We start from the raw sequence: 22,170 nt of genomic DNA, 5'->3' as shown, positions 1-22,170 counted from the left end.
CAGAGAAAGACCCACGTATAGCGATTTGAAAAACCTGCAATGCTGAAATTTCAAAAGGGGATGTATCTGCACTCCGCGTCGGGTTTAATTTATCACCTGAAATCCAAACATCCCGATTCTAAATATGAAAGAATGCGGCGCAGAAAAGAAGTCAATCCGGAATGCGCACTCCGTCTGTAGCGGACGTTTTTGAAAAGGCAAGAACGTTTTCCAGTGAAGGTGCCAATCTGACACACTTCTGGCAGAGCACTTCAGGTCAGTGTCACTGCTGGACTTTTACTCCTCCCTCAAAGAGGAGAACTTTCCACACCTGAGGAGGCATGCTCAGAGGATTCTAGTCCTCTTTAGATCTACCTATGTATGTGAACAGACATTCTTAGTGATGAAGTTCAACAAATCCAAACACAGATCCTCCATCACTGATGAGCACCTCTCAGCTGTCCTTCACATAGCCACCTCAGACATTCAGCCAGATTTCAATGCCCTTGTTCAAGCCCAGAACAGACTGGATTATTCTCACTGAAGAGGTCAAATACAAGTTATTGTTGAGCAGAATTAAGTATGTTATCGTTGGTGTGGCCCTCTGATACAATTCTGGTTTCTCATGTGGCCCCTTGTAAAAATTAATTGCCCACCCCTGGACTAAAGAAAAAGAAGGTGTTGAAGTAAGCGATTTCTTTCCCCATCTAGAAAGGTTTGTGTCTTCTGGTGAAAACATGTTCGCCTCCTGCAGGAGACACTTAGTGACGAGGGCAATGAGGTGGATTGGGGCTTGTGGTGGAAAGGAGGAAAAATCTTGAGTCATGGATCTAATATTAGTGCTGGAGTCGTCTTTCTGATCTCACCTAATGTTAAAGCACAAATCTTCTCACAGGATGAGGTAGAACCAGGTAGACTCTCATAGTGAGAGCTGAAATCAACCACTTCAATGTTTTGTTTGTAAATATTATTATAAATATTATAATTATTATAATATATAATATTTATATAAATAAAATTATTATAAATATATTGTAAATATTGTAAATGTTTTGAAGAAAACACTAGTAGATGGACTTTATTCTCCTGGGGGGAGACCACATGCTAAATCAGCAAGAGGAAGAACTAAATCCCTGAACTTCTCAGACAGATGGAGAGAAAACCTCCTCCACAGGCAGGGTTTCTGCAGCACGTTTAGACATGTTCTACATATCACACACACCATGAGGAACACGGTCACACACTCTGATCTTCTCCCTACAACACTTTCATACCGTAAACTAATCCCAGTCGAGTGCACACTAATAACAAGAACACAGAAGTTCCTACTGGCATTTCAGTCATAAACTTTACAGGAAAAACATTCTGTGAAAACTTCAAACACTTTTGGAAAGAATGGAAAAAGGAGAAGAAGAGGTTTGAATCTGTTGAATCTTTGAGTCAGTGGTGGGAGATCAGGAAAGTGCATGTAAAGTGTATTGAAGCTTAAAGCACTTCTGGACGTCGCTCTGGACACGGCGTCTGCTTGATGCCGCACATGGAAATGTAAACACTTTGTTTATGGCCCCAAATATACAAAGAGCAGGAAAGATACTCAGCTACTACTGCACTTTTTATTTGGGGAAGTGAAATGATCATATGATTGTGTAGAAAAGGAAGTGAAATGGAAAAGAATGAACTGAATTGATGCTGTTTTTAGGGGTTTAATACAAACACGAGTAAAAATCCAGTTTGTATATCAGCAGATGTTCAGGAACATGGAAACTTTTCAGTGCAAATGGGGAATAAATTAATGTATTTGTGATGTTGATCATGACGGCTTTCTGCAACTTAAAGTTTCAATTCAATCAAATGTTCCAACTTTTCTAAAACTTTTTTACCTTTTAGCAATAAAGAGACCAAAAAATAAAATCTCTCCTCCCTCCATCTCCCTCCTTCTCTCTCTTTCTCTCTCTCCTCCATCCCTCCCCCTCTCTCTTCCTCCATCCCCCTCCCTCTTTTCCTATCTCTCTCTCTCTCTCTCTCTCTCTCTCTCTCTCTCTCTCTCTCTCTCTCTCTCTCTCTCTCTCTGTCACTTTAGAGGAGAAGGAGCTTTTACAGATCAGGAAATCTTTAGATTAAAAAAACTGATAATGAAGGTCAACAGAAAAAACTCTGATGAAACCTGATAGTGTGATACTGATAAAACTGATACTGATAAAACTGATAGACTTTTAGAAGATGCTAATTTTAGAGAGTCTTTTATTTTTTTATTTAATTGTTTTAAACGTCCTTAAAAGGAGCTTTTAACTCCCTACAGCAGTGGTGAGGATGTGACAAAGGCACAAATTAAAATTTTCTGTCAACAGTACACTCTTAATGTCACAAGAGACATTGCCAGATATCTAAAAGCTCTTGAGATAGAGACAGTGGAGCTTCAGCATTTGGAGTCCACAGGATATCAAGGGCATATTGAAGCCCTCAAAAGCAAAAAGGCCAAAATGAACGACCTGTTGGACAATGCAGTACATGGGGCACTGGTCCGCTCACACTTTAGAAGCGTCACTGAGATGGATGCTCCTTCGATAGATGATCTTAAGAGATGATCACACACACACACACACACACACACACACACACACACACACACACACACACACACACACACACACACACACACTCTCTCTCTCTCTTTCTCACTCACTCACTCTCCGTCTCTCACTCACTCACACACACAGACACACACATATACCCACACACAAACACTCTCTATCTCTCTCTCACTTACTCTAACACACTCACACACACACACACACACACATACACACACACACAAACACTCTATCTCTCTCTCACTTACTCTAACACACACTCACTCACACACACACATGCACACACACTCGCGCTCTCTCGCTCTCTCTTTCTCACACACACACCCACACACACCCACTCTCTATCTCTCACTTACTCTAACACACAAACACAAACACACTCTCACATATACACACACACACACACACTCTCACATATACACACACACACATACACTCGCGCTCTCTCTCACTCTCTCTCTCCCTCACACACACACTCTGTCTCTCACACACAAACTCTTTTTCTCACACACACACACACACACACACACACACACACACACACACACACACACACACTGCATAAAAGAAACAGACTTGTCCTTTTCACTGAATAAACCGTTTCAATATTCAGTTTATTTATCTGAATTCTCTCATTTACACAATCTATTGTTTATATTTCTGCTATCATCCATCCATCCATCCATCCACACATCCATACCACTCATTTTAAAACACACACAGGATGTGTAATGTGTAGAAACTGAGAGAGTGAAGTGTGTGTCATTGTGTATCTGCAGGTTGTATAATTGTGGAGTATCAGATGAAGGCTGTGCTGCTCTGGCTTCAGCTCTGAGATCAAACCCCTCACACCTGAGAGAACTGGATCTGACTGGGAATAAAGTAGGAGACTCAGGAGTGAAGTGTCTCTCTGATCTGAAGGATAATAAACGTTACAAACTACAGACACTGAAGTGAGTAATAATCTGTTCTATATAAACACTGCAACTGATGTAATGATTAGTGTTATTTACTACATAAGCGTTATTTACTACATTAGTGTTATTTATTTACTACATCAGTGTTATTTACTACATCAGCGTTATTTATTTACTACATTAGTGTTATTTACCACATTAGCGTTATTTACCACATTAGTGTTATTTACTACATTAGTGTTATTTACTACATTAGCGTTATTTATTTACTACATCAGTGTTATTTATTTACCACATTAGTGTTATTTACCACATTAGCGTTATTTACCACATTAGTGTTATTTACTACATTAGTGTTATTTACTACATTTACTACATTAGCGTTATTTACTACATTAGTTTTATTTACTACTTGGTGTGGTGTAAATGTCCATGATAGAGGGGAGAGAGACTCCGATGATTTTCTCAGCTGTTCTCACTATCCTCTGTAGGGTCTTGCGATCCGAGACGGTGCAGTTCCCAAACTAGCCAGTGATGCAGCTGTTCAAGAGGCTCTTAATGGTCCCTCTGTAGTACGTTGTCTGGATGGGGTAGAGAGATGAGCTTTCCTCAGCCTTCTCAGGATGAACAAGGAATTTGGTGCTCGAAGTTCAGAGACAGGTTGTTGACTCCATACCAGGCTGTTACCCGTTGCACCTCCTCTCAGTATGCTGACTCGTCGTTCTTGCTGATGAGACACACCATGGTTGTGTCATCTGCGAACTTGATGATGTGATTTGAGCTGTGCATTGCTTCACAGTTGGAAGTCGGCAGAGTGAACAGCAGTGGACTGAGCACACAGCCCTGAGGTGCCCCAGTGCTCAGTGTGGTGGTGCTGGAGATGCTGTTTCCGATGCGGACTGACTGAGGTTCACAGTCAGGAAGTCCAGGATCCAGTTACAGAGAGGAGTGTTCAGGCCCAGTAGGTTCAGCTTCTCAATCAGGTGCTGAGGGATGATCGTGTTGAATGCTGAACTGAAGTCTATCAACAGAGTTTGTACATGAGTCCTTGTTGTCTAGGTGGGTGAGGGTCGTCTTAAGGCAAGTAATACAATGGCGCTGCTCAGGGAGACGTTGAAGATGTCTGTGAAGACATCCGCTAGCTGTTGTGCATATTCCTTGAACACTTTGCCACGAATGTTGTCTGGTCCAGCAGACTTCCGTGGGTTAACTCTGCACAGAGTTTTCCTCACTTCTAACCACCACTTCAGCTGTGGTTAGACAGAGCACCTGGTCACTGGAAGGAGGGGTGGTCTTACTCGCCGCCATGTTGTTCTGCACCTCAAACCGGGCGTAGAAGTCGTTCAGCGCATCTGGGAGGGAGGAGTCACGGTCACAAGCAGGTGATGTCTTGTAGTACGTGATCGCCTGGATGCCCTGCCACATGCGCCGGGTGTCCACTGTCCTGGAAGTGGTCATGGATTCTCTTGGCGTGTGTGCGCTTTGTCTCTCTGATGGCACGCGACAGTTTGGCCCTTGCTGTCTTTAAGGTCTTCTTGTCCCCTGCGCTGTAGGTGGAGTCTATTGATTTAAGCAGCGCACGCACCTTGGCGGTCATCCACGGCTTCTGGTTGGAGCATGTAGTGATGGTCTTGGAGATCATCAATGCACTTGCCGATGCAGCTGGTCACTGTTGACCTGTACTTCTCCAAGTTCATGAAGTCGCCGTTGGTTGCAGCTTCCCTGAACATGTCCCAGTCAGTGCATTCAAAGCACTCCTGGGGAGCAGACATGGATCCTGCTGGCCAGGTTCTCACCTGCTTTCGAGCTGGTCTTGAATGCCTGCTGAGTGGTCAGTATGCTGGGATCAGCATAACAGAGATGTGGACTGAGTACCCGAGGTGGGGGCTGGGCTTCGCCTGGTATGCGCCCCGGATGTTTGTGTAAACAACATCCAGCGTGTTTTCTCCTCTGGTTGCAAATTCCACGTTCTGATGAAATTTAGGAAGCACAGTCCTGAGATTTGAGTGATTAAAATCTCCGGCGACAAATAAAACATGTCCGGTGACAACAGAGTACAGACACACAAGATGTGTACAGATCACAAAGTTTAGCACAAATTTGGAGGCACACAGTTATAAAGGATGAATCTGGATGCAGTGAAATTAAAATTTTCCTTCATTTGAACCAGGAAACCCAAACCTGTTCCAGCATAATAATGCCCCTGTGCACAAAGCCAGCATTATGAAGACATGTTTTACATGGGTTAGAGGGGAAGATATTCTGCTATTCTGATATTTTGCTGGTTTAAATCCTACCTGTCCAATCGTTACCATTTCGTAGATTTAAATGGAGAGCTATCCAGGATAATGCTAGTAAATTATGGCGTGCCACAAGGGTCAGTTCTGGGACCCCTGCTTTTTACAATATACATGCTTCCATTAGGAAATATTATTAGAAGGCATGGAATTAGCTTCCATTGTTATGCTGATGATACCCAGCTATATATTTCATCCAAACCAGGCGATACAGCTCAATTAGCTCGCATAACTGAGTGTGTTGAAGAAATAAGAGATTGGATGACCCATAACTTTCTGCTATTAAATTCTGATAAAACGGAGATTTTGCTCATCGGCCCAAAAAATAGTACACAGAAGCTCCAGCATCTCAGCCTGCATTTAGACGGTTGTTCTGTAACTACTAGTTCAACGGTAAAAGACCTGGGAGTTATTTTAGACAGCAACTTATCTTTTAAAAATCACATCAATCAAGTTACAAAAACAGCCTTCTTTCACCTTAGAAATATTTCTAAGCTAAGAAATATGTTATCTATATCTGATGCAGAGAAGCTCGTCCATGCGTTTATGACCTCTAGAATAGACTACTGTAATGCATTACTAGGTGGATGTCCTGCATCATTAATAAACAAGCTTCAGTTAGTTCAGAATGCCGCAGCAAGAGTTCTTACTAGGTCAAGAAAATACGATCATATAACCCCAATCTTATCGTCCCTACATTGGCTTCCTATTAAGTTTCGAATAGACTACAAACTACTGCTACTCACTTATAAAGCACTAAATGGTTTGGCTCCCATGTATCTATCCAGTCTCTTAACACGCTACAATCCGTCACGCTCCCTGAGATCTCAAAACTCTGGGCTTCTAGTAGTTCCTAGAATAGCAAAGTCCACTAAAGGCGGTAGAGCATTTTCACATTTAGCTCCTAAACTCTGGAATAATCTTCCTGACAGTGTTCGGGGTTCAGATACACTCTCCCAGTTTAAGTGCAGATTAAAAACATATCTTTTTAGCAAAGCCTACACATAACACACATCACACACATCACATCACAACCTTGTGCTCCAGAACATCTGATCACATGCACATTATCAACTTGTGCTGTTAATATCATGAACAGCAGCTACGCTAATTCCTCTCCACTGCTTCTCTTTCTCTCCCCATCCCGAGGCTTCCTGAGGTTTGGCCAGCTCCAGTCACGTCCCACCTCGTGAAGATTATGGACCTATGGATGATCATGGAGAAGTAGATGCCGAGTGTTTAAAGGCCCTGGCATGGAGAAGCTGATGCTGGATCTATGATGATCACAAATTGTTCTGTATTGTTGAAAGATTTATGACCAAACTTTTGATGTCACCCATATGAGGATGGGTTCCCCTTTGAGTCTGGTTCCTCTCAAGGTTTCTTCCTCATATCATCTAAGGGAGTTTTTCCTTGCCACTGTCGCCACGGCTGCTCATCAGGGACAAACGCACACCATTCACCTTCACTGTTGTTTTCTGTAAAGCTGCTTTGAGACAATGTCTGTTGTGAAAAGCGCTATACAAATAAACTTGACTTGACTTGACTTGACTATAGAGCTCTGATGCTCAACCCTATTGAACACCTTTGGGATGAATTGGAATGCTGACTGCACCGCAGGCTTCCTCAAACTCTAGCTCGCAACCGTCCCGGCCGCCATCTTGCCGCTGCATAAATAGACACGGATTCCTCATGCTCTCTGCCAGATTGTCTCGTTGGCGTCCGTTTCTGTTTGAGACTTTCCTGCTCCTCGTTTTTGCGTCCTGCATTTTTGTTTTTGTTTTTTTTAATTACCCTATTTTTCCCATTCACAATCTCTCTCTCTCTCTCTCTCTCTCTCTCGGCTTATCTCCCATTTGGCATCGCGGCCGTAAGTTTTTGGACACTTTGTTTTGTTTTCCTTTTACGGATTACTTCCGCCTGATGGTCATAAGTTTTCGGACACTTTGTTTTGTGTGTTTGTGTGGATTACTTCAGCCTGATGGTCATAAGTTTTCGGGACACTTAGTTTTTTGTGTTTTATTTTCACAAGTGGACTAAATGTGAGACGGCACTGCACAGCCGCAGAAGAACTCGTGGAAGTGGCGAAGAAATCAAGCCTTACAGAAGCTTTGTTGGAAGTGTAGAATACTTTTCAGAGCTGTGTCAGAGTGAAATGACTCGAGAATTTAATTTTGCCACTGGTTAGCTTTTTGTAAAAACGAACTACACCCTGCACGTTTTGTGTGATTTTGTGTGCGATCTTTGTGTTTGCAATGTTGGAGAATATAATAAAGGTTTGTATTGAGAATCGACGGTGGTTTGTATTGTATACTGGTAAATCTCTGTGTCACGCGGCGTATATGGAGGCGGAGGCAGAAATATAAGCCGGCGTTTTTATTATACAAAAGGGCAGAGCCAACATAAAGCACCCGCAGAGCGGGATAAACCGGCAAACGGCAGTCCGAAAGACAAAAGAATAAACACAATAACATCCACGGTGCAGGGTGCGGTGCGGAGGCAGAGAAGGAGAAGTGTCAGAAGTTCTAGGAGCGACGGGAAACGCACACGCCGCCGTGGAGAGAACGAGGAATCCGGAAGGAGAAGATGCGTAGCGTGGGAAGCATACGCGGAGCAGCGAGCCACCAGGAACCTGCACAGACCAAAACGAAACTACACACATGTACATACAATAACCGACAGTTCGTGATGGTCAGCGTGGGGTTTATATGGGTGGTGTAAGGGGAAACGGAGATGAGTCTCAGCTGCTCCTCGTGAAGCCCGATTGCGAGCAGCTGCATGCGGGCGGGGCACGCACGAGAACAGGAGTGGCAGGGGGATTCCTGACACTCTGCTGTTAGTTGGTACTTATGCCTTTTGTTGTTAGCAAACATGTATGTACATTTTTATAGCATGCCTTCATCAAACAAATCGCGGCAACGCTGTTGTGTAAAAAAACCTCTAAAAACACGTGCATGTACATTCTCATTTATTAACGCACATCATGTACATAAAGAAATTTCAAGCACGTTAATATATTGCCCCAATATTGGTTTTCGTTTATCTCGATCATCAGTTATCTCGATGCTTTTTGGTGTCCCCTAGGCCGGGGACATAACCGGGTTCAACTGTACTAAAGTGTCCATGAACATATAGTGTATGTCAGTGCTGATCTGTTATTTATTAAAAAATCTGAATTAAACACTTGTTTGTTAAAGATGTCAGGTCAGAACACACCTGCTAAAAAAACCTTAAACCATTAATTGTAGTTGACACTGATTCTCTTTTTAGGTTTGACGATTTACCAGGTACATCATCAGGTGGGTGATTATTAACTGTTCATATATTGAATCATTGATTTATATTAATTATTTCTTTCTGTTTAATATACAAAAACTACAATTTCAGATTCTTAGTACAGATTAACAGTTTTCAAGTCACTGAGGAATTAAACATTTCTGTGTTTTGTTTCTTTTTGGTAATAGAGCATTTAAAAAAGACAACTGAGGAACTTGTACAGATTAGATCAACATCTACACAAAGCCCTAACCCTGTACAGGTAAGCATCTTTAAAAAGAACTCTTCTATGTTTCTTTTCCCTGACAATGAGCAGCTATTCTGAAAGACACAAGACTCAGCTGTATGGACATCAAAATAAAGTCTTGTTTTTATCCTGAGAGTTGGTGGGACCAGTTGAGCAGTGGTTGAGGATAAGAGGGAGCCTAGTGCAGTGCAGTGCAGGGTGAGGTAAGTTCTGAGAGAATAGGGAGTGCTAGTCTGTTTCTGGCTTTGTATGGCATCAGGGTTTTAACCTGATAGCCTTCGACCACAGCTTTTGGGACTCACAGCTGAAAATGCATTATCTAAATTTAAATGTTAACAGTTCCCGATACAAGTGTGCTACATATCTTTTAAACACAATTTAAATATCTTTGAAAAACAGACACGTTGAGCTTTACTGTTCATTATTCAAAGTTAAAAAATTATAAAAAGATAAGTTATAGATGATGAAGTGCGTTGAATATAAATGTCATGCATTGAAAAAACATTCTTCATATATCAATACATGAAATCAGTCCTGGAGCAATACAGAAAAGGACTGAAACTGCTGACCATTAAAGGCTTTTGTTCTACATGTTTGGTATTGATATTGAGTTAACATTCATATTGATGGCCAGGTAGCAGACAAGCTCTTGTTTTACAGTCATGACCATTCATATTGATGTGTGGCAATTTCAATCACAAGAATATACACACACACACACACACACACACACACACACACACACACACACACACACACACACACACACACACACACACACACACACACACACTGATGCAGTCGCTGTTGTTATTCTGTCCCCCAAAATATTTTCCTTATTGCCGCTTTGTGCAAATCTCAGATAAAACAACTTTTTGACTGTTCATTTTTTTTGTTTTGTTTTGTTTTTTTGTAAACAAAGTCCACTTAGCACGCACTATAAACAGGTGTTTGAGCAGAACAGAGAGCTGCATCACTTCCTGGTTCATGTGCACATGTGCTGCTTTGACCAACAAGAGTTATAAAGTGTAATAAAACTAAGACTTACACACGTGTGGAATAAAATCCTCCCATACAGTTATGTTAAAAATAATAGCAGTACAATGTGACTAACCAGAATAATCCAGGTTTTTAGTATATTTTTTATTGCTACGTGACAAACAAGTTACCAGTAGGTGCAGTAGATTCTCAGAAAACAAACAAGACCCATCATTCATGATATGCAAGCTTGTAAGGCTGTGCAATTGGGCAATTAGTTGAAAGGGGTGTGTTAAAAAAAATAGCAATGTCGCATTCAATCACTGAGGTCATCAATTTTGTGAAAAAACAGGTGTGAATCAGGTGGCCCCTATTTAAGGATGAAGCCAGCACTAACAGGCATTTGAAAGCCTGAGGAAAATGGGTCCTTCAAGACATTGTTTAGAAGAACAGCGTACTTTGATTAAAAAGTTGATTGGAGAGGGAAAAAACCTATAAAGAGGTGCAAAGAATTATAGGCTGTTCAGCTAAAATGATCTCCAATGCCTTAAAATGGAGAGCAAAACCAGAGCGACGTGGAAGAAAACGGAAGACAACCATCAAAATGGATCGAAGAATCACCAGAATGGCAAAGGCTCAGCCAATGATCAGCTCCAGGATGATCAAAGACAGTCTGGAGTTACCTGTAAGTACTGTGACAGTTAGAAGACGTCTGTGTGAAGCTAATCTATTTTCAAGAATCCCCCACAAAGTCCCTCTGTTAAAAAAAAGGCATGTGCGTTACAAGAGGTTACAATTTGCCAAAGAACACATCAACTGGCCTAAAGATAAATGGAGAAACATTTTGTGGACTGATGAGATTAAAATTGTTCTTTTTGGGTCCAAGGGCCAAAGACAGTTTGTGAGACGACCCCCAAACTCTGAATTCAAGCCACACTACACAGTGAAGACAGTGAAGCATGGTGGTGGTATGGGCACCATGATATGATGATATGGGCATGTTTCTCCTACTATGGTGTTGGGCCTATTTATCGCATACCAGGGATCATGAATCAGTTTGCATATGTCAAAATACTTGAAGAGGTCATGTTGCCTTATGCTGAAGAGGACATGCCCTTGAAATGGTTGTTTCAACAAGACAATGACCCCAAACACACTAGTAAACGAGCAAAGTCTTGGTTCCAAACCAACAAAATTAATGTTATGGAGTGGCCAGCCCAATCCCCGGACCTTAATCCAATCGAGAACTTGTGGTTTGATATCAAAAATGCTGTTTCTGAAGCAAAACCAAGAAATGTAAATGAATTGTGGAATGTTGTTAAAGAATCATGGCGTGGAATAACAGCTGAGAGGTTGGTTGACTCCATGCCACACAGATGTGAAGCAGTTTTAAAAAACTGTGGTCATACAACTAAATATTAGTTTAGTGATTCACAAGATTGCTAAATCCTAGAAATTAAAATGTTTGTACAAAACAGTTTTGAGTTTGTACAGTCAACGGCATACACTGCTATTTTTTGAACACACCCCTTTCAACTAATTGCCCAATTGCACAGCCCTTACGAGCGTGCATATCATGAATGATGGGTCTTGTTTGTTTTCTGAGAATCTACTGCACCTACTGGTAACTTGTTTGTCACGTAGCAATAAGAAATATACTAAAAACCTGGATTAATCTGGTTAGTCACATTGTACTGCTATTATTTTGAACATAACTGTATATCGTTAGAATCCTCCACTTATTTTCTACATTTTCCATCAATCATTTAGTTTCCATAATGCTACTGGCTGGAAATAAAAGGTTTGAAATGATTGGTGGTGCAGAACAAAATGTCACAATGACACCTGCCTTTAGAGTGGAGGCTTAAACCAGAGACTCCGCCTTTCAATGACTTTTTTTTTTATTTAATTTTTTTAGTGTGTTGTTTCATTTGTTTTGTAACATTATATTCTACCAGCCATATTTGTTTTTTTTTTTACCACCAAGATGTTGGTTTTTTTTAACGCAAAAGTTATTCAGAAATACACAAACACCAGCTGTCAAGTTCTGTGACGTAAACAAGAGTAAACATCTAAATTACAACACTATTGTTTGTTTGGAGCAGAAATGCTTTACAGCATGTTGTTCACTGGACCCTTAATCTTTCCTATTAAACCGGGATTAGCAGCAGTGGATGTGATTGTGACTCGTTATTACAATATTAATGTAAGTAGTGCGGTTTTTATGCATGTTGTTGTTGTGTACTGCTTACACACATTCAGCAAATAAATTCGTTATACGTTTTCCTTTGAAAAACAGAGATCTGACATCGCTGCTTGAGGCTCAGAGCTTTGGAATGATGTATAGTTAGTCAAGTTACTCTTCTCCATATTTATTTCATCTATTGTTAAACATTAACACCTGAGAACACTGGGATATCGGTCATGCTGGCACGGCGCTGAAGACTAAGAGGTTAAATCTAATGCATCCAGCTACAGGAGGAGAGGGAGGACCAGTTTAATAATGTTTAGGAATATGTAAAGGACATAAGATAGTGGATGCTTGTTAGCTGTTCTCAGAGGGTCATAATATTTATAAATGCTTTAAATAAATATCAGTGAAAAATCTGTCCTGAAGAAAAGCTTTATTCAATATAAACAGTGCTGTTGAGACAGCTGTGCCAAACACTGGTCAACAAATTTGATGGAAAGTTTTAATTCCTCTCCAATAATTAGTGAGACAACTATATTTTTACACGCTGAACACAAATTTGTATTTGTAATTGGTGTATTTTAATCTTAAATGTGTGTATTGTTCTATCTGATCTGTTTAGGGGCACTCAGGGGAAACAGACGTGTTTACTCCTGAATTAGGTAAAGACCACCATGAGGACTGGAACAGTGGATACAGGTAGCACATATGCTAAAGGCGTTAAAGTGAATTTTTGATGTTACAACATAAAACTAATCCAGATTTTACTTCTTAAATGTTTTTTATCTTTGGCTCTACAGGTTTCATTGTTCTCGTGCTGGGAAGTTTCAGTGTAAATACACCAACCTTGTGTTTGAGATGAAGGAGAAAGCTGAAGTGTTGTACAGAATAGTGTCCTGGGGCAGTGTTCAGTTAGACGGCATGGGACAGATGCAGCCTGCAGGACCCCTGTACAACATTGACTGCTCCGAGGGGTCAATGTGTAAACTGCACCTTCCTCACTGTGAGATAAATTCTGGTAAGGTCATTTAAGATCAAAGTTTAACTGTTGTAATGTTTATATGATTTATAATCACACTTTTGATATCACCCAAATGAGAATGAGTTTCCCTTTTGAGTCTTCACCCCAGACTTGCTCATCGGGGCAAAATACATATAATTCACTTATCTTTACATTTTTTATTCTAGAATTCTTACATTCTGTAAAGCTGCTGAGACGATGTCTATTGTAAAATGGTGTAAAAATAAACATGAAATCAATCGTAAGTAATGAGGTGTAACTAACTCTAAGAAAAGAGTAAATAAGGTAATCCTTTTGAGCTCCATTTAGTTTGGTCTCTTCCATTAATGTGGTATAGTCCTTTAACTCCGCCCCCAAGTGGAACGTTAATCTCGCATCTAGAAAGGTGGAACTAGTTAGTGAGACGTTTTTTTGGATTTTTGCATTTATCCACTTAGTTAACAGTGTTTACTGAGGATTTAACATTCACATTTCCCTTATTTGGATATATTAATGTTGATAACTTGTTCATTGTGGTATTTACACTGACATTTACAATTATTCTAGTGTCCATATGTACATGCATATGTGTCAGCTGCTTAAATTGATGTTCTGATATTTTATGTTTATACAGTTCATATTCAGGGCTTTTCCATATCTGTTAAGGGGTCTTCTTCCGCCATTAGAGTTAAAAATTCTAAGTGATAATGTCACAGTCAGGAAATGAGATGGTGGGGGAGCAGATGGCTGGTCATCAGCATGAAGATTTACAAGGTGAAACCCATATAATGGTAGACCAATCAGAGTGACCGTGTCTGAAGGAAACAAATGAAGTTTAACAACAATGTCTAACTGATCTCCAAGGCAAATTTAATAAGGATGATAATGCTCTTGAAGGTCCAAGACGCTCTGAACGCACATACCATCTTACAGAGAAGATGCTCGCGCATCAATATGAAGAGACCAAGAAAAAAGAGAAAAGGCTGTTTGCCATGTACGAACAGTGAAAGCTCCACACAAGGAAGGCAAGTGATCAGCTAAAGACTTATGTCAGAGAGACAGCGCTGGCCTCTCATTGACGAGCTTAAGAAAAGTAAAGAAGACGTGATGAACATTTATTATGAAATTCGAAATCTCAACACACCCTCCACCGACAAAAGAAGAAGAGTTGATACGTGTGAATCTGTGACCACAGAAATCATAAACATTGCATACAGCAGAGCTATAAATAAGGAAAGCGAGTTTGATGAGCCGCAGGAAAGACCATGACCTGCTCCGCCACGACTTTGCAAAGTCTGTTTATGGATTCGCAGCTTCTTGGATAAGTCACAGCCAGTCCGACCACTACTCCATAACTTCATCCATGACAGTAAAACGCACGGATGCAGCAGCTGAACTGCAGTAAAGGAAGCAAATTATCAGATGCTGCTGGAAGAAGAAAAACAAAAGGAATCTATAAGAGAGCTAGAGGAACAACAACGCAAGGCTCTAGAGGCACAAAAGCGTAAGTTGGAGCGATTACAGGCAGCGAAAGAGATAAGGGCCGCTCAAGCCAAGTTGAAGATCTACGAAAGGGAGACGGATCACAAGGATGCTATTTATCTCAAGAAGGAAAGGAACATGGAAGCAAAGAATACACCTGTAACTACAGTGCCCCTCTCTCAAGTTGCAACGCCCCGTAATACAGACATTCCCTCTATCACTCAGCTCTTTCAAGACAACATAGCCTTAAATAGGCTTCCTGTTCCTGAGCCAATTGTCTTCAATGGCAATCCCATACAATTCGTTGAATGGAAGGCAGCATTCACTTCACTCATAGACCAAAGGGCAATCACGCCAGCCAAAAAACTATACTACCTGAAAAAGTACGTTGGTGGCCCAGCACGACAGGCTTTAGATGGCAACTTTTACCAAAATGACGATGAAGCATACCAAGACGCATGGGACAAACTAAATCGTCGCTTTGGCCAGCCATTCGCCATTCAGAGAGCGTTTAGAGAGAAGCTCACAAACTGGCCGAGAATTCCATAACGACATATTAAACGACTGGGAAGAAAATCGGAAGCTCGTTCACAAACTACCAGACTGGGCAGCTTTACGCTGGAACCGACAAGTCACGCAAAGCCTAAATGAAAATCAAGAATTCCCAAGTTTCAAAGAGTTTGCTAGATTCGCGTCAGATGAAGCCGAGATTGCTTGTAATCCCATTACATCCTTTCATGCCCTTCATTCGTCAGATTCTATTACTGAGAAGAGAAACCTCAGAGATGTGAAGAAAACCAAAGCTAGTGTGTTTACCACTCAAATAGTCACTAAAAAATGAAAAACACAAGTCAGAACAGGGGAAAGTTAAGATTTCATTTATCCTTTGTCAAGATAATAGACACCAACTACACCCATGCTACAAGTTTACTGAGATGGTATTAGTTGAGCTACGCAACTATATAAAGGAGAAGAAACTCTGTTATGGATGCCTGAAACCCGGCCACAGCGTGAGAGAGTGCCGTCATCGTCTTATCTGTGACTACTGTAAAGGAAAGCATCCTACAGCCCTGCATGATGACAACTATAAAAGAGAAAGGACTACATCAGAACCAGAAACAAATCAAGGCGCTGCTTCAACGTCACTCAGTGTAGCAGGTGAAGGCTCATCAAACACATCTATGGTGATACCAGTCTGGGTTTCATCTAAAAATGATCCAACCACTGAGAAACTCGTCTATGCAATGCTCGACACTTAAAGTGATACTACATTCATTGACCAAGAAGTGAGTGATGGTCCTAATGCTGACAAGTATCCAGTGAACTGAAGTTGACGACTATGAGTGGCAGGGATACAGTGCTCACAAGCAAAGGTGTCTCAGGGCTTCGTGTTAGAGGATATAAATATATTCTGCAGTTCAAGTCGATCTTCCGGTCACCTATACAAAGGACTGCATACCTGTCAACCGCTCTCACATTCCCACTTGTGAGATGGCTAAAAAATGGAGTCATCTGGCAGAAATAGTGGATGAAATACAACCACTAAAGGACTGTGTAGTAGGTCTTTTGATCGGCTACAACTGCTCAAGAGCTATGGCACCAAGGCAGGTCCTTTAAGGAGAAGACGAGGAACCCTACGCTGTAAGGACTGATTTAGGATGGAGTATTGTAGGGCGCTCACTACAAACCAAGGATGCGTTGAGCACACATCATCTGTGCCACAGAATTACAGTTAAAGAGCTAACTCCCTTAACTCCTACCGACATCATTCGTACTCTAGGGTCTGACTTCAAAGATGGCAATGACGACAGCAAAATTGTATCACGAGACGACATCACATTCCTTAACATACTGGATAAGGGAATAAGGAAAAATGTGTCTGGACATTATGAAATGCCTCTGCCCTTCAAAACCAGAACCAGCCTGCCTGACAACAAATGCTCAGCTATGACGTGCCTCCTTCACCTTAAAAGGGAATTACAATGGGATGAAAGGTATAAGGAACATTATGTTGAGTTCATGGAGGAAGTCATCGGGAAGGGAGATGCTGAGCAGGTCAATGACGGTGGGAGTGAAGGGGAGAGATGGTACATTCCCCATCATGGTGTGCATCACGCGAAGAAGCCAGATAAACTTTGTGTAGTGTTTGATTGCTCAGTCAGATACAAAGGAACAAGCTTGAATGATCACCTCCTCTCTGGGCCCAACATGTTGAACAACTTAAGTGGAGTTCTCATCCGTTTCCAACAGAACCCCGTTGTGTTGATGTGCGACATTCAGAAGATGTTCCATCAGTTTCATGTGGTCGAATCTGATCGCAACTTCTTGCGCTTCCTTTGGTGGAAGCAAGGAAATTTGAACTCACAGCCCACCGAGTTTCGCATGAACGTGCATCTGTTCGGTACAGCTTCTTCTCTGGGATGCGCAAACTATGGGATGAAAAATCTAGCTAAGGAGAACCGCGACATCTACCCTCAAGGCTCGAGATTTGTTATGAGGGACATTTATGTGGACGATGGGCTCACAAGTGTCAAACACTGAAGATGCTATTTAGCTTGCCAGGGAAGCTCGTGAACTCTGCGCCATGGGTGGTCTCCGACTACATAAATTTGTGTCTAATGACAGAAATGTATTAGAGAGTATACCACTCTCCGAACGAGCCACCAACATGAAGGATATGGAGCTCTCATTTGATGAATTGCCACTCGAGAGAGCTCTGGGGATTCAATGGGATGTGGAGTCTGACCGCTTCAAGCTTAACGTCAGCCTCAAAGAACAGCCTGCAACATGACGCGGCATTTTATCTACAGTGGCTTCTCTGTACGATCCTCTTGGGTTTGTAGTGCCAGTCGTCCTCAAAGCAAAGATCATTCTTCAGATGTGCAGACGAGGTACTGGCAAGAAAAGGTGGAGACATGTTCAATACATTACAGAACAGTTTTGGAGTTGATGGCGAAAGGAATAGCTTGCCAACATAGCTCTTAGACAGCGCTGGCATGCTCCAAGAAGGAATTTGGAGATTGGTTGGAGGTATTGTAATTCTGTAGTTGGACATATTGTAATACTGAAAGGAAAGGATTTGCACAGGAATGAGTGGAGATTGGGTAGAGTTTCAAAAGCCACTACTGACAAAGATGGACTTGTACGGAGAGTTAAAGTCCAGCTTGGTGACCGTAAGCTTGGCAAGAAAGGGGAGCGTCTTTATGAGTTGTCAGAAGTTGAGCGCCCAATCCCGAAGCTTGTTCTGTTGCTGGAGTCTAATTAAATCTGCTCCTTCCCTCTATAGTGCATAAAAGTACATAGTTATTGCCAAGTTTCCAACTCTGGCATAAGTTGTCTTTGTCCTTATACGGGTTCCGGGAAGGCAATTTTCAGTTGAAATCATTCGTGCATAATGCAGTCTGTGTACGTCCCATTATTTACTCATGATTGGTGGGAGTGTAACTAACTCTAAAAAAAAAAAGCCTAAATAAGGTAATTCTTTTGAGCTCCATTTTGTTTGGTCTCTTCCGTTAATGTGGTATAGTCCTTTAACTCCGCCCCCATAGTGGAACGTTAATCTCGCATCTAGAAAGGTGGGACTAGTTAGTGAGACGCACACATGGAAAAGGAAAGACCTCATGTCACTAAAATGCTCTGAAATTGTACAAATTTCTCAAGAAAAGTAAGGGATAATTAAGCACCTAGCTGGAACGGGAACAAGCTCTCATTGTCTGGCTGGGGGTTTGCTACATCCAGGACATAAGTAATTATAAGTAATCCAGTTACAAGATGTTAGTGCACAATATGGAAGTAAAGAACAGCTCGAAATGAAGCTGAGAGCATTAAAACAGTGTAACGTCTTTTCCATAATCACTTTTCATCATTGACATGTTAAAACTGTTATTGATGTTTGCAGAGCAAAACTGACTGAATGGATCAAAATAACTCAAAATGAACGCTTAAATAAAATAACGCTGTTTAACAAAATAACGCTTAATGTAATTCCTTACGCATTTTATATATACCACTCATTATATTTATAATTCTGCTGCTCTGAATCACATAGAGATAAAGTAGTGCCGGAAGATAACATTTACATGAGGTATAATAAATGTTAATTACTCAAGCTCTTGTTTTTAACTCCTGATGCTGTTTCTTTATATTTCTTATTTGAAAGTTCGTCTCCAAATTCATCTGTACAATATCTGTCTCCCTCTGTATGAAACTGCATCAGTAGGTTAATATGGTTACAGTTATTTATAAGTAGCACATACATTTAGAACTGATTACAAAATATCTGTGTTGAACTTCCAGCCAATCACAATCCATTACTCACACTGCCCCAGGGGTAAGTGATTATCTGCCAATGCTGGTATTGTTTATCTTTCTCAGCTTTTTCTTGTTCATGTGTTGCAGATAAAAATCAGACTGAACTGGCTGTGGCACATTTCTCTGATGGGAATGTGGAGATCATTCAGCCTCTGAAAGTGACAGAGACACATGTGATCATAGACATAAAAAATCTCTCTCTCTTTGGACTCCTAAAAAAAAAAAAAATACAAGGACAAACCGATCAAGGCACAGGTCCTTCTTTTCTACAAAGAAATCCCTGGAAGGACAAAGAAGAGAAAGCTGCACATGCACTTATTGCCCAAAAATGTTCCTGTTATAGAGGTAACCTGCTTTAATTAATCACTAACCCTAACCGTGTTTTTTAATACGTGTATTTAATTATTCAAAGAATTAAAAAACTACTCATATTTAGAAATTAATTGAAATATATCCATTCTTAAGGTGCAGAATCAATTTCAGCACAACATGTATATTGAGAGCAGTTCCACTTGTCAGCTGGTCCCTACAAAACCCTACAGGCCACGCTGTGAGCATTATAAATGTCAGCCGCAGGTAAACTCCACTCCACATGTGTAGAGAAATCAGACTGTTTGGTTTTTAGTTTGCATTCTGGAGCAGTCTGTTCACACGTCTTTGGGTTCCTTAGACTGAGATATTTGAGCTTGACTCTGCCCCCAACTATCACCCCACATTTGAGGTGATACTTTCTGATGAAGCTGAAGAACTCACACTGGGACTTTTGGATGAACATGACCAGGAGGTGTGGGCATCTCGCCAGGTCTTTCTTACAGGTAGCCAAAAGTTCATTTCAGTACATTAATCCAGTATAACACACCAGAAGTCCACTTCCTTCTGGCATGGAGAAATGTACCTTCAGCTGTTTAAATAAAAGATGCTCTCATGGATGCTGTAAACTCCAAAATATTCTTAAGGCTTAATGTTGTCTTCTCCTCATAGCTGTGTATTTATACTGAAGTTTACACTTTCTATCTCATCACTTCAGGTTACAAGAGCCAAGAAGCCAATTCACCCCAAATGGTGAAAACAGGTAAAATATCCTAAAACTTTAGCACTTTCAGCTGTTCTTCCCAAATGCATCTACATATTTATACCAAAACATCAAAATGTTCATCTGTCTTTCAGCTGCTGACTTTGTGGATAAACACAGAGACATTCTGATACAGAAAGTTTCTTCAGTAATGGAGATTGCAGATGGTCTCCTATCCAAGGAAATGATTAATGGTGAAATGTACAGTACAATCAGTGCAGCAGCTACATCAAAGGAGAAAATGAGAATCTTGTACACCAACTGCCTCACCTTTAGAGCTGTGAAAGAAGAATTTTATATAATTCTAAAGAAGAAACATCCTCACTTAGTGGATGAGCTGGAGAATGGGTCAAGCAATGCTTAAAGGAACCTCAAAGAGAAAGTGGTAGCTCAGTTATTAAGGTTCTAGCTGACGCAGTATCACCATGAGTTATTCTAGACTTCCTGTCTGCTCCTGTTTCTCCCCACAGAACTGTCGCTCACTCAGTGTTTTTGTTTTAATGCACCACTCTGTGTATCTCTACAGTCTCCAGCAGATCAGCAGTATCTGAAAAACTCAAACCAACCCATCTGGTACTAAAGACCATGTTACAGAGATCAGACTTTTCTTCATTCTGATGTTTGATGTGAAAATGATCTGAAGATCTGGACCAGTATCTGCAGGAGGTTATACACTGCAGCGCTGAACTGCATACATGTGTAGGTGTACAGGTGTCCCTAATAAAATGGCCAGTGTTTTTATCATAACTGGTGTACATAAATAAACATGGACAAATTTTTATATTAAAATTAGGCATCCAAACATTTATACAATATTGTCTTGCTTTTGTATTTTGGATGTTTTTGCTACTTTTTTATAATTTGTTGTCATTTTTGAAAGCACTACTATGATATAGAACATATTGGTACTTCAATAAAATCGATTTTATTACAAATAAATCCTTTACTGACCTTCATCACTCCTCTGTCCTCTTCAGGAGACGCTAACACAGCTAGCTGCTACAAGCTAAAAACCATACATTTTATTCACATAAAATTTTATGGCAGTTTATTTAAATATCCTGAAAGAATCAGCGTTTATGAGGCAGCAGTGATTAAACTGATTTACAAATTCGGGAAAAGTTCTGCTAATTTTTTGCTAGCCGCTAACGTTAGCTACTTATCTGAGGTACTTTATAAAAGGATTTTTATTAAAATATATTTAGCAGAAACATTTACAATTATTTTATTCATCTATGTATTAATTATTAGCGCTACTGTTTTTTTTATTTCATACATGAATAAAAAGATAAATCTAATAAAGAGCAGCATTTTCACTCTCCCACATCTGAGGCAGTGGATGATTCCTGTTTTGATGTGTCGTTCACAAGTGAGTCGGTTATTTGAATCGGATCTCTGAACCGGCTCTTCATAGTAAATGAATTGAGCCTATTCAAACCTGAAGAGTCAATCAATAGATCAACTCAAAAAAGTAAAAAAAAAGAGGTATAAAAAAAACATTTAGTTTAAAATTAGAATTATAAAAAGTTTTAAATAATAACCCAGCCATTAGGGGGGCACAAGCCTGTGCACTCTTAGTGCCGGTCCCAAGCCCGGGTAAATGGGGAGGGTTGCGTTAGGAAGGGCATCCAGCATAAAACATGTGCCAAATCAAATATGCGGATCACAAATGAGAATTTCATACCGGATCGGTCGAGGCCCGGGTTAACAACGACCGCCACAGGTATCGTTAGCCGACAGGGTACCGGTGGAAATTGGGCTACTGTTGGCCGAAGGAGGAGAAGGAGAGGAGGAAGACGTCTACAGAGACGGCAGGAAAAGGAGCAGTG

At 40.8% G+C, this 22,170-nt stretch overlaps 2 protein-coding genes across 4 annotated transcripts in view; both read left to right on the top strand.

Moving 5' to 3' along the window:
* Window positions 1-21,280, top strand: part of LOC310738129 (NACHT, LRR and PYD domains-containing protein 1a allele 5-like) — a 22,654-nt gene extending 1,374 nt beyond the window's left edge. Inside the window, exons 2-11 of one of the 3 annotated variants that reach the window (XM_083563115.1) lie at window positions 3,350-3,523; window positions 9,055-9,083; window positions 9,249-9,322; window positions 13,099-13,175; window positions 13,277-13,782; window positions 18,433-19,614; window positions 19,735-19,845; window positions 19,940-20,084; window positions 20,297-20,341; window positions 20,437-21,280. In XM_083563115.1, coding sequence (XP_083419241.1) covers window positions 3,350-3,523; window positions 9,055-9,083; window positions 9,249-9,322; window positions 13,099-13,175; window positions 13,277-13,508 — 586 coding nt within the window. In that variant the 3' untranslated portion in view covers window positions 13,509-13,782; window positions 18,433-19,614; window positions 19,735-19,845; ... (1 more) ...; window positions 20,297-20,341; window positions 20,437-21,280. The remainder of the gene's footprint in view (window positions 1-3,349; window positions 3,524-9,054; window positions 9,084-9,248; window positions 9,323-13,098; window positions 13,176-13,276; window positions 13,783-18,432; window positions 19,615-19,734; window positions 19,846-19,939; window positions 20,085-20,296; window positions 20,342-20,436) is intronic. The other 2 variants (XM_083563113.1, XM_083563114.1) reach the window with 2 other exon arrangements.
* Window positions 1-22,170, top strand: part of LOC310738441 (uncharacterized protein) — a gene marked incomplete at its 5' end in the record, with an annotated part of 500,089 nt that overhangs the window by 136,022 nt on the left and 341,897 nt on the right. The gene's annotated exons all lie outside the window — the stretch shown is intronic.

This window comes from Silurus aristotelis (genome assembly GCF_946808225.1).
Source record: "Silurus aristotelis genome assembly, chromosome: 15".
Classification (NCBI taxonomy): Eukaryota; Metazoa; Chordata; class Actinopteri; order Siluriformes; family Siluridae; genus Silurus; species Silurus aristotelis.
The sequence above is the reverse complement of the archived record's forward strand: the minus strand, read 5'-3'. Positions and strand labels throughout refer to the sequence as shown.